This window comes from Mesoplodon densirostris, chromosome 11 (assembly GCF_025265405.1).
Source record: "Mesoplodon densirostris isolate mMesDen1 chromosome 11, mMesDen1 primary haplotype, whole genome shotgun sequence".
Taxonomy (NCBI): domain Eukaryota; kingdom Metazoa; phylum Chordata; class Mammalia; order Artiodactyla; family Ziphiidae; genus Mesoplodon; species Mesoplodon densirostris.
Window position 1 is genome coordinate 83,035,205 of NC_082671.1, and position 13,780 is coordinate 83,048,984.

General features: G+C 42.5%; 1 protein-coding gene across 15 annotated transcripts in view; it reads left to right on the forward strand.

The window, feature by feature from the left end:
• ANKS1B (ankyrin repeat and sterile alpha motif domain containing 1B) overlaps nt 1-1,371 on the forward strand; it is a 1,156,804-nt gene extending 1,155,433 nt beyond the window's left edge. For 8 of the 15 annotated variants that reach the window (XM_060113525.1, XM_060113527.1, XM_060113529.1 and 5 more), the window contains one exon: nt 1,261-1,371. In XM_060113525.1, the coding sequence (XP_059969508.1) occupies nt 1,261-1,371 (111 nt within the window). Of the gene's footprint in view, nt 1-1,244 lie in introns of all 15 variants that reach the window. The other 7 variants (XM_060113526.1, XM_060113528.1, XM_060113531.1 and 4 more) reach the window with 2 other exon arrangements.
• The last annotated feature ends 12,409 nt before the right edge of the window (nt 1,372-13,780 follow it).

Below are 13,780 nucleotides of genomic sequence, written 5' to 3' on the forward strand. Positions count from 1 at the left end.
CTTGCTCCAGTTTCCTGAGCAGAGCAGGTGGCCAGGGGCAGACATGGACACACCAAAGCAAGAGGCAGCCCTCTGGTGGAGAACTGCCTCAGGCCCCCCGTGAGAGCTCAGAACTCAAGCCTCACCCAGAAAGGGCCTGTTTAACCTTGTACACGCAGGGGCTGAAATGGTGTTGACGTTTTACAGCTCAGTTTGGTTCAAGGCTCACCCTGACCTGGACCCACTCACCTCTTCTCCCTCAGTTGTCTCCCCGCCGGGGCCCCCTCGGCAACCTGACTGCAAGCCCTCAGACGGCTTCTTTCCCTTACCTCAGGGGTCTTGCACATGCTGCTCCACACCCCCTGCCTCTTTACCAGGAAACTCTTGCTTCTCCTCCAGCTCTCCGTTTAGACATTACCGTAATTAATGTTTAAATAATGTCTAGTCAACAAGTATTTATTGGGTGCCTACTGTTTAGTGGGTTGCCAGGAGCTTTTCTGAGTTTGAGGGAAACGGGTAAACAGGACAGAATCCCACCTTCATAAGCATACATTGTAGTGGAGGATGAACAAATAAACATGATGTATGTGGCAAAAGGATTATAAAGAATAGAGCAGCAGAGGAGAGCAGAAAAGTTGAGGTGCTATTTTGCTTGGGGTAAACTGGTGAGGAGGTGATGTTTGAACTGCACCCTGATTGACAATAGGGCATAAAGCAGGCAGATGTCTGGAGAGTATTGAGGCAGATACGTGATGAGCACAGAGGCTCTGGGCTGGGGCTTGGTGTACAGGGAGCAGCAGGGAGGCCGGTGTGGCTGGAGCATAGAAAGGCAGGTGCACAGGGCAACCGTGGGTCACCTCAAGGACTCTGGGTTTATTCTGACTGTAATGGAAACTACTGGAGGCTTGAGAGGCAGGCAGGACATAGCCTGGTGCACCTTCTCTAGGAAGCCCCCCCTGGCTCCTGACATGCAGTCAGTGGCCTTCCTGGGTGCCCCCAGAGCACCGTCTTCCCCCTCAAATCTCACTTCTCAGTAAAGTATTCCTACGTCTGCTCCCCACCTGTGTGCCTTCAAGAGCAAGGGCCGTGTCTCACTCACCATCCCCCCCGCCCAGTGCCTTGCAGTAAATGGGTATCAGAAGAACAAACAGATGACTCTCACCCCCCCAACATCCTGAGGTCTTGCCAGAGCACAGTGCTGGTTTCCAGGCAGCGTTAGGATGCATGCGTGCAACCCCAGGCAGGTACCGTATAACGGGCATCAGCCTTTCTGTTTTAAAGCAGATCGACCCATCTGAGCAAAAGACTCTGGCCAATCTGCCGTGGATTGTGGAGCCGGGACAAGAAGCCAAGAGGGGAATAAATACCAAGTATGAGACCACGATTTTCTGATACTCACCGTCGTCCCGTCCTCGCGGTGCCTTGCACGCCGAGCAGTCCCGGAGCAGGCTTTCCACCCAGCGCAGGAGGAAGACTGCTGTTTGTGTGGCCTTGTCACGGGCGAAAGGCCACTAGCCATTCCTGGGGACGTTCTTTCTGCACCAGTGACAGAAAGTGCAACCAAGACTTTCCAGCCGTAACCCCTGAGAGAAACGAGTTGAGGTTTGTGGCTCACTCTCCCGACTCCCCTCCCTGCCACCACCCAAGGTATTTCTCGTGACTTGGCCCCAACACTTGCTTTGCTGTATTTGGGGATAATACCTTAAGAAAAAAAAATACAGGGGATCTCTAATACTGCCTAAAAGTATAAAAATCTTGGGTTTATTTTTCACTGTCAGCAGTTTTCAAGGTAGAATGAGAACAGAACTACCCCCAGAAAGCATCTGTAAAATCATTATCTCACTGAGTATCGTTTCATGCAAAAGGACAAAAAGTACCCCTGATTGCCAGGAAATCCTATTTCCCAATTTCTATATTTGTGGATTTTATATGTAATCAACTATGTCAGATAAAGAAACCTTTACATCTATTGATTGATTCAAAAACTTAATGATTTAAAACAGAGAAATTTATTATGCACAGAAAAATGTGTCTTGTATTAAATATTTTTATTAAAAGAATGTTTCACTAACACATTGATAAGAAAACTAGGTTAGTTGTGAGGGATGTTTTGCTTTCATTTCAAATAACTAAATTTCTACTGCTACTACCAAGAGGACTGGCTTGGGCGTTGCAAAGTACTATACCAGAGACGCTCACTAGAGCAGGAGATTTGGGCAAGCAGGCTGGCATCACCGAAAGTGCTGACACAGCCATAAGCCTGCAAAGATTTTTTTTTTTTTTAAACTTCACAGTTTTAAAAAACATGTTAAACAAAAAATCTAGGGCTCCTGCTGTCAAGATTTCTGTCATGGAAACCTTATTTGTTTGAGAAAGGTGTTAATAAAATTCTATTGCAAAAAAAAATTTTTTTTTCTAGAAAAACACAAATACAAAAAAAAAATAGAGATTCCAAAGTAATAAAACTCTTTTCTTGAAACAAAATAAATAAATAAATGTTTGCTTACTCTTTGATTAAATAAAATTTACTTACATTTCATTAAGGTATTTTAATTTTTTTAATGTCTCTGTGGAGTATTTGTATGATACCATAATGTATATTTATGTAGAATCAAATTATATAAACTACCAATATCATTATAGAAAAAATAACATTTTAATGTATATTGTTCTAACCAATCATATTGTGAATCATTTTGGAGTTCATTATAATAAGCGATATTGATAAATTGTGAGATTGTCTTAATTTTTTTAAGTTAACCAATATTATTTTAAACCTGAGATTATCAGTTACATTCATCAGTTGGTGAGTTTTAAAGAAAGACAACTAAATTTTATTTCAAACTGACAAATATATATGGTTTTAGTTCAGTGTTGGAGAATTTTAATATAATATTAAATTACTTGAACTGAACAGTTCCTTGTATATATTTTGCCTATTCACTGTTGATATGTATGTAGTAAATTGAGAGTAAAATAACCCTAAAATATGGTACCAAAAAGAAACTGTATAGGAGCAAAGTAAATAGTAGCTTTGCTGAAAAGGAAACATGTAAATATGCTTGGGCTTCCAGTTATAAATTTTGTAATTTTTGTCATTATTTATATCCTATAAAAAAACACACAAAATAAAATGGAAACTGTACAGCTGCTGGTGCTTGGCATCATTCTGTGAGCACCTTCCCACTTCCATTTAGGACAGAACCAAAGGCCCAGCCTTCTCAGCATCCATAGCTAAAGGGATTTTTTCATTTGGCAAAATTGAGAAAATTTGCTCATTTCCAAGTTCAGCCAGGCCTTTAAAGCTTGAATTTCAGCCATAAAGCCCCCATTGTCTTTAATGTTAAAGTGGGCTATAAGGAAGAATTACCAAAACAGAAATTGGTAAAAGAGGAAGGACCACCAAACCGGATTACTTTTATAGGACAACATCTACATGTTTGTCTTAGGCTGCCATAACAAAATACTGGGTGGCTTAAACAACAAATTTATTTCTCACAGTTCTGGAGGTCCTGGGAAGTCCAAGATCAAGGTGCCAGCAAGGTAGGTTTCATTCTAAGGCCCTTTTCTCCTGGCTTGGCTTGTTGGTGGCGGCTGTCTTGCTGTGTGCTCACATGACCTGTCTGTGGTGTGTGTCTGCAGAGGATGGGGGAGCATCAAGCTCTCTGGCTTCTCTTCTTATAAAGGCACTAATCCCATCATGAGGGCCCCACCCCCATGACCCCATCTTACCCTGATTATCTCCCAAAGGCCCACCTCCAAATACTCACCATGGAGCATTAGGACATCAATATATGGATTTTGAGGGAACACAGATTTTCCATAACAACACTCATTTTTCCTAAAACACAAGTACCAGCTATGAGTCAAGTAATAAAAGGGTCATGTTAGAGACACACTGGAAAAATCAATGATTCACATTCCACATCCTGTGACTTTCAGCAAAAGATCTCCCCACTGCTGGATCCAAGTTACTCTCCAAAACACATGCCAAACCAATCTCGGGGTGCTCCCAGCCTGACGTGCAGAGGCCTAGGGCTTTGAACCCGAAAGGGCTAAAACCATCCGGAGATGGGGCAACATTCACAGAGGCAGAAGGGCAGGTTTGGGCTGGGATTTTAGACAGTAATGCTTTGCCTGGGCTAATTCAGCCCCTGTTTAGTCCTTGCTAACCACCAAGAGGTCAGCAATCCTCTTATTTATTATCTCTGTGGATCAGTGCTTATTTGTGTCAGTTATGATCCCAGCATGAAGTAGATGGCACACTCCAATTTGGAGAATTTAAGAGTTTAATAAGTAGAATACTTACAAAGGTCTTGGCAGCATGTAGGGAAACTAACCCTGGGCTGGCGTGGCCTGAGGGGAGTGGGAAAGGAGGCGGCTTGTGGAGGGGGCTTCCAGACAGGTGCTGTGGGCTTCAGAAAGGGAGCCAGGGATCAAAATACCCTGATCTCAGGGGGAGCGGCCAAGATGGCAAAGTAGAAAGGCCCTGAGTTCACCTCCTCTCAGGAGCACACCAAAATCACAACGATCTGCAGAACAATCATTGATGAAAAAGACTGGAAACTACCAGAAAAGATCTTCTACAGCTAAAGACATAAAGAAGGAACCACAACTAGATGGGTAGGAGGGGCAGACTTGCTATATAATCAAATCGCATACCCGCTGCGTGGGCAACCCACAGACTGGAGAATAATTATAATGCAGAGGTTCTCCCATAGGAGTGAGAGCCTTGGGCCCCACAGGCTCCCCAGGGCTCTGGCACCAGGAAGACAAGCCCCCAGAGCATTTGGCTTTGAAGGCCAGCAGGGCTTAACTGCAGGAGCCCCACAGGACTGGGGGAAATACAGACTTCACTCTTAAAGGGCACACAAAATCTCACATGCACCAGGACTCAGGACAAAAGCAGTAATTGTAACACTCAAATGCATGAACACTGTGCTGGCAGCTGACATCTTGGCTCATTAGCATGAGACCTGGCCCCACCCTGCAGGCACCAGTGCAGGGACGCCTCAGGCCAAACAACTAACTGGGCTGGGACACAGCCCCACCCATCAGTCTAGACCCTACCCTGGGACCAGCTAGGCCCTGGCCTGGCCCACTAGCAGGACAATACAACCTTGAGGACACCCCAGACCTCATACCCAACTGTGTCAGGAACCGCAACCCCCCCAGCCCCACACCAACCAATGATCTGAAACGAGCTCTGGGATCCTTGGACCTTGCAGCCAGACTCCAGGAACCAGCTCTGCCTGCCAGTAGACCAGCACTACACTAACCCCAGGACCTGGCTTCACCTGCCAGTGGTGGGCATCAGCCCCAGAGTTTTCAGGACCAAAATGACAAAAAGGGAATATTGAAAGCAGCAAGGGAAAAGTAACAAATAACATACAAGGGAACTCCCATAAGGCTATCAGCTGATTTTTCAGTAGAAACTCTGCAGGCCAGAAGGGAGTGACACAATACATTTAAAGTGATGAAAAGGAAAAACCTACAACCAAGAATACTCTACCCAGCAAGGTTCTCATTCAGATTTGATGGAGAAATGAAAAGCTTTACAGACAAGCAAGTAAAAGCTAAAAAAATTCAGCACCACCAAACCAGCTTTACAACAAATGTTAAAGGAACTGCTCTAGGTGAAAAAGGAAAGTCCACAACTAGATACAAGAAAATTAGAGAAGGAAAAAAGCTCACTGGTAAAGGTACAGTTTATACCGTAAAAGTAGATAATCATCCACACACAAAACTAGTACAGAGATTAAATGACATAAGCAGGGCTTCCCTGGTGGCACAGTGGTTGAGAGTCCGCCTGCCGATGCAGGGGACACAGGTTCGTACCCCGGTCTGGGAGGATCCCACATGCCGCGGAACGGCTGGTCCCGTGAGCCGTGGCCGCTGAACCTGCGCGTCCGGAGCCTGTGCTCCGCAAGGGGAGAGGCCACAACAGTGAGAGGCCCACATACTGAAAAAAAAAAAAAAAAAAGACATCAGCAGTAAAATCATCTGTATCCACAGTAAGGTAAGGGGTACACAAAACAATTAGATGTAAAATATATCAAAAACAGTAATCATGAGGGGAGGAGAGTACAAATGCAGGGTATTTAAAATGCATTTGAAATTAAGAGGTCAGCAACTTAAAACAATCACGTTTATATACAGACTACTATACAAAATCCTTATGGAAACCACAAACCAAAAATCTATAATAGATTAACAAAAAAGAAAAAGGAATCTAAACATTACACTAAACATAGTCATCAAATCACAAGAGAACAAAACAAGAAAGGGGAAAAAAGACCTACAAAAACAAATCCAAAACAATAAACAAAATGGCAGTAAGAACATACATATTGATAATTACTGTAAATGTAAACAGACTAAATGCACCAGCCAAAAGACAGACTGGCTGAATGGATTAAAAAGACAAGACCCATATACATGCTGCCTACAAGAGGCTCACTTCAGATCTAGAGACACATACAGACTGAAAGTGAGGGGATGTAAAAAGGTATTCCACTCAAATGGAAATCAAAAGAAAGCTAGAGTAGCAATACTTAGATAAAATGGACCTTAAAATAAAGACTGTTACAAGAGACAAAGAAAGACACTACATAATGATCAAGGGATCAATCCAAGAGGAAGATATAACAAATGTAAATATATATACACACAACATAGGAGCGCCTCAATTTATAAGGCAAATATTAACAAACATAAAAAGAGAAATCAACAGTAACACAATAATAGTAGGGGACTTTAACAACTGCACTTACATCAATGGAAAGATCATCCAGACAGAAAATCAATAAGGAAACACAGACCTTAAATAACCCATCAGACCAAATGGACTTAATATTTGTAGAGCATTCCATCCAAAAGCAGCAGAATACACATTCATTTCAAGTGCACATGGAACATTCTCCAGGATAGATCACACACTAGCCCACAAAACAAGCCTCGGTAAATTTAAGAAAACTGAAATCATATCAAGCATCTTTTCCAACCACAACGCTATGAGACCAGAAATCAAGTACAAGAAAAAAACTGCAAAAAACCACAAACACATGGAGGCTAAACAATATAATACTAAACAACCAATGGATTACTGAAGAAATCAAAGAGGAAATCAAAAAATACCTAGACACAAATGAAAATGAAAACACAACAATCCAAAACCTATGGAATCCAGCAAAAGCAGTTCTAAGAGGGAACTTTACAGTGATACAAGCTTACCTCAGGAAACAAGAAAAATCTCAAATAAACAACCTAGCCTTACACCCAGAGCAACTAGAGAAAGAACAAATAAAACCCAAAGTTAGTAGAAGGAAAGAAATCATAAAGATCAGAGCAGAAATAAATGATAGAGACAAAAAAAATAGCAAAGATCAATGAAACTAAACACTGGTTCTTTGAAAAGATAAACAAAATTGATAAATCTTTAGCCAGACTCATCAAGAAAAAAAGAGGGTCCAAATCAATAAAATCAGAAAAGAAAAAGGAGAAGTTACAGCCAACACCACAGAAATACAAAGGATTATAAAAGACTACTATGCACAACTATATCAATAAAATGGAAAACCTGGAAGAAATGGACAAATTCTTAGAAAGGTACAATCTCCCAGGACTGAACCAGGAAGAAATACAAATTAGGAACAGACCAATTACCGGTACTGAAATTGAATCAGTAATTTAAAAAACTCCCAGCAAACAAAAGTCCTAGACCAGATGGCTTCACAGGTGAATTCTACCAAACATTTAGAGTTAACACCTATCCTTCTGAAACTATTCCAAAAAACTGCAGGGGAAGGAATACTTCTGAGCTCATTCTATGAGTCCACCATCACCCTGATCCCAAAACCAGACAAAGATATCACAAAAAAACAAAAGTACAGGCCAATATCACTGATGAATATAGATACAAAACATCCTCAACAAAATACAAATCCAACAATACATTAAAAGGATCATACACCATGACCAAGTGAGATTTATACCAGGGATACAAGGATTTTTCAATATCTGCAAATCAATCAATGTGATACACCACACTCACAAATTGAAGAAAAACCATACGATCATCTCAACAGATGCAGAAAAAGCTTTTGATAAAATTCAACATCCATTTATGATAAAAACTCTCTAGAAAGTGGGCAAAGAGGAAACATACCTCAACATAATAAAGGCCATACATGACAAATCCACAGCTAACATCATACAATAAGTCCCCTACATACGAACGAGTTCCATTCCAAGCGCACGTTTGTAAGTCCAATTTGTTCATAAGTCCAACAAAGTTAGCCTAGGAACCCAACTAACACAATTGGCTATATAGTACTGTAATAGGCTTATAATACTTTTCACACAAATAATACATAAAAAACAAACACAAAAAATAAAGAAAACATTTTAAATCTTACAGTACAGTACCTTGAAAAGTACAGTAGTACAGTACAACAGCTGGCATCCAGGGGCTGGCACTGAGTCAAAAGGCAAGAAGAATTACTGACTGGAGGAGGCGGAGGAGGTGGGAGATGGTAGAGCTGAAGGATCGTCAGCAATAGGAGACGGAGGGCAAGCTGCAATTTCACTCACGCCTGACGTTGATGGAACGCATGTTTGCATCTTTGGAAGTTTGCAACTTGAAGGTTCGTATGTAGGGGACTTACTGTACTCAGTGGTGAAAAGCTGAAAGCATTCCCTCTAAGATCAGGAACAAGACAAGAATGCCCATTCTCACCACTTTTTTTCAACATAGTTTTGGAAGTCCTAGCCACAGCAATCAGACGAGAAAAAGAAGTAAAAGGAATCCAAACTAGAAAGGAAGAAGTAACACTGTCACTGTGAAAACCACTAGAAAACTATTAGAGCTCATCAATGAATTTGGTAAAGTTGCAGGATACAGAATTAATATACAGAAAATTATTGCATTCCTATATACTAACAACAAAGTATCAGAAAGAGAAATTAAGGAAACAATCCCATTTACCATCACATCAAAAAGAATAAAATACCTAGGAATAAACCTACCTAAGGAGGCAAAAGACCTGTACTCCAAAAACTATAAGACACTGATGAGACTCCCAGACGTAGAGAAGAGACTTGTGGTTGCCAAGGGGTAGAGGGTTGGGGGAGGGATGGAGTGGGAGGTTGGGGTGAGCAGATGAAAGCTTTTATATACAGGATGGATAAACAACAAGGTCCTACTGTATAGCACAAAGAACGATATTCAATATCCTATGATAAACCATAATGGAAAAGAATATTTAGAAAAAAGAATGTGGGCTTCCCTGGTGGTGCAGTGGTTAAGAATCTGCCTGCCAATGCAGTGGACATGGGTTCGATCCCTGGTCCAGGAAGATCCCACATGCTGTGGAGCAACTAAGCCCGTGCGCCACAACCACTGAGCCTGCGTGCCACAACTACTGAAGGCCACATGCCTAGAGCCTGTGCTCTGCAACAAGAGAAGCCACCGCAGTAAGAAGCTCGCACCCCGCAACAAAGAGTAGCCCTTGCTCGCCGCAACTAGAGAAAGCCCGTGTGCAGCAACGAAGACCCAACACAGGCAAAAATAAAATAAATAAATAAATTTTTTTAAAAAGAGAAGACAAAAAAACTTAAAAAAAAATGGGCTGAAGACCTAAATACACATTTCTCCAAAGAAGACATACAGATGGCCAACAGGTACATGAAAAGATGTTCAACATCACTAGTTATTAGAGAAATGCAAATCAAAACTACAATGAGGTATCATCTCACACCAGTCAGAATGGCCATCATCAAAAAGTCTATAAATAATAAATGCTGGAGAGGATGTGGAGAAAAGGGAACCTGCTACACTGTTGCTGGGAATGTAAATTGGTACAACCACTATGGAGAACAGTATGGAAGTCCCCTAAAAAACTAAAAATAGAGTTACCATATGATCCAGCAATCCCATTCCTGGGCATATATCCAGAAAAGACAAGAATTCTAATTTAAGATACATGCACCCCAATGTTCACAGCAGCACTCTTTACAATAGCCAAGACATTGAAGCATCCTAAATGTCCATCAACAGATGAATGGATAAAGAAGATGTGGTACATATACACAATGGAATACCACTTGGCCATTAAAAAAATGAAATAACGTCATTTGCAGCAATATGGATGGATCTAGAGATTATCATACTAAGCACAGTCAGACAGAGAAAGACAAGTATCATATGATTTCACATATGTGGAATCCTAAAAAATGATACAAATGAACTTTTTTACAAAACAGAAACAGACTCACAGACATAGAAAACAAACTTATGGTTACCGAAGGGGAAAGGGATAAATTAGGAGTTTGGGGTTAACAGATACACACTACTATATATAGAACAGATAAACAAAGAGGACCTGCTGTATAGCACAGGGAACTATATTCAATATCTTGTAATAACGTACAATGAAAAAGAATCTGGAAAAAAATATATACATATGTATGAAACTGAATCACTTTGCTGTACACCTGAAACTAACACAATACTGTAAACCAACTAAACTTCAATTAAAAAAAAAAATACCCTGATCTCACTCTCCACCATCCACCCTGCATTACCTAAACCCACTGGAAGCCATAGGGCAAGGAGCACATTGATTTGGTCTACACAAGGCACCTCCAGAACCACAACAGGGCAGGGAAGAGGGAGGAGGGAGTCTGAGGGGCAAACAGAAGAGAGGCAGCCCTTGTACTGAAGGGATTTGCACCTCATTTTCTTGAAGAGGAAAGTTGACACATTGGCAACTGAAATATCCATGGGGGTGGAGATCCTGGAATGTTAATATTATTCCAAAAAGGACTTCAATTCAATTCATCTATTTTTTTTTCTTCTTAAATGATAGTCTATGATAAATTTGGGTAAATGAACCCAATGAAAATTATGCCTAGTTAGTTCATTAATAAGTCATGGAAGTGATTTTTTTCAAAACATACCAGATTTTCTGCTGGAATACTTAGGAATATTGCTGGTGCATAAAATGTTTGGATATCATGGGGCAGAAGACAGGCTTAGATAAAGAACACATGGCCAAAGTCTCAAAAATCAGCAAAAATTCATACTTGGATCCCAAGCAGCATTGCTCCTAAGCTATTTCTGAAAAGAAAAGAAAATTTGATAAGTGGGCTAGCCTCCAGAGTTGTTCTTCCACAGAACTGGAATACAATAACCGTGTTCAGAAGTCTGTATGGAATGAAGCCTCTTTTTTTTTTTAAGACATTAAGTTTTTCAGTTCCTTTTTTATACAAGCTATTCACTGAGTATGTTTCCTATGAAAATTAAGCAATCTGACAGTTATAGACACATTTTCTGAAAATTGGGTAACCAGCCAACAAAGGCTAGCAGAGTCTACCTGCACCAAGGCTCCAACAGCCTCCCCCGCACTCCCTTCCAGCCATCCACACGCCCAGCCTGCCCCAGCAACAGGATCCTGCTTCCCACAGAAACCAGTTCCAAAGCAGGGAATTTCATTAGGTCTGTTGCCCAATCACCATCCAGCAACCTATGAGATTCCATTAATACTCAAATTTTTGCAGTGGAATTAACCCTAAGACTTTGGTGCCGACCTGGGAAATGCTGGTTCCACTTAACCGTTTCCTGTCTTGATCTCAAGCCAGTCTACTGACGGAGAATTCACTCTGTGTTCACCGTGGCTCATTTTACTTAGAGTCGCTAATGCAGAGATGATCATTCCCAACCCAACATGCTGCACTCTCTGTGCTGCTCATAAATAATCATAGCTACAAATTATCATCCAGAGAGTTTTTGTTTTTCTCTCCAAAACCCCAGAGACCTATATTTGTAAGAGCTTCATGGGCATTTAACTTCCCAAGCATAGTTAATGACTAATGATATAAAGACTTACACACATGTCAGACTGAGATAGAGATTCTCCGTTTAACGGCTCCAGTAGGGTCACTCCAGCTGAAGGTGGCAGTACGGCCACTGAGGTTTTCAGACAGCCGAGGAGCACACATGTCACTTCATGAGCCCAGAGCATCTTGCAAGTCCTGCCATACTGGAAAACTCGGAGTGATGTCTCAGCACCCAGTAAGAGCAAGCTGAGATGGAGCTGCTCTTAGCAACTTGAAGTCAGTTCACAACATGGTAATAAAAGCCATTCAAAACTATCCATATTCAATACTCAATTTAATTGTCCTCTGGATGTCTCGGTGCTTCCATCAAATGCCCAACAGCTGCTCCCCGGGGAGCCTGCAGTTCTCCCTCTTTTTGCCTCTCGTCAATAAGACATATGAGGGACTTGCCTGGTGGTGCAGTGGTTAAGCATCTGCCTGCCAATGCAGGGGACACGGGTTCAAGCCCTGGTCTGGGAAGATCCCACATGCCGCAGAGCAACTAAGCCCGTGCACCACAACTACTGAGCCTGCACTCTAGAGCCTGTGAGCCACAATTACTGAGCCCACGCACCCAGAGCCCGTGCTCCACAAGAGAAGCCACCGCAATAAGAAGCCCAAGCACCGCAACAAAAAGTAGGCCCCACTCGCTACAATTAGAGAAAGTCCGCGTACAGCAACGAAGACCCAATGCAGCCAAAAGTAAATAAATAAAAATAATAATAAAAATAAAGATAGGGGCTTCCCTGGTAGCACAGTGGTTAAGAATCCACCTGCCAATGCAGGGGACACAGGTTCGAGTCCTTGTCCGGGAAGATCCCACATGCCGCGGAGCAACTAAGCCTGTGCGCCGCAACTACTGAGCCTGCGCTATAGAGCCCGCGAACCACAACTACTGAAACCCGCGCGCCTAGAGCCCTTGCTCCACAACAAGAGAAGCCACAATGAGAAGCCCGCGCATCGCAACAAAGAGTAGCCCCCACTCACCACAACTAGAGAAAGCCCGCGCACAGTAACAAAGACCCAATGCAGCCAAAAATAAATAAATAAAATAATTTTTTTTTAATGCATGCACAGTTTTCTCAGAGAAAAACAAAAACCAAAAAGCCCAACATGCTAGTGTTGAGTCAGGGGAGACTGGGAAGGAGGAAAGGCACAGGAAATTCAGGAATCCTGTTTTAGCAGACCATTTCTGGGGTGTGCACTTGGCAGGGAGAGGGAAGACTGCAAACTCAGATACCTTCAGGCCACACAGGTGACATGAGTGAAGGGTGGACTGTGAAGGGTGGACATGCATCCATCATCTCAGGGGGCAGCTGATGGTCAGTTCCAGCTGATGGCTGCCAGGCAGAAAAGAAGAAGACCCTGGCTCAATAGATTTTCTAAGAAATCAGGATTTTTATGTGAACCACCAGATTTTCAAATGCTGGCAACAAGTTCAGTGGGTTTTTTTGCGATACGCGGGCCTCTCACTGTTGCGGCCTCTCCCGTTTCAGAGCACAGGCTCCGGACGCGCAGGCTCAGCGGCCATAGCTCACGGGCCCAGCCGCTACGCAGCATGTGGGATCTTCCCAGACCAGGGCACGAACCCGTGTCCCCTGCATCGGCAGGCGGACTCTCAACCACCGCGCCACCAGGGAAGCCCAAGTTCAGTGTTTTTTTAAAAAATAAGTGTGGGCCAAACAAAACTCCTCTGTGGACTGGGCCTGGTCCATGAATCACTTGTCTGTGCCTTTCTGAGATTCCACCAAACTTCAACAACCTCCCAACTTGATTTCCAGTTATTAGAGGAGGTATGGTGGGTGGCTAGGGCTAGGGGATGGAAGAGACAGGGATGTAGGGGTCACTGACATTTGCTGAACTGTTCTTATATACTTGGTTTGTTTATGGGAGTATCAGGAGCTGAATTCAGGGACTAGTAGCA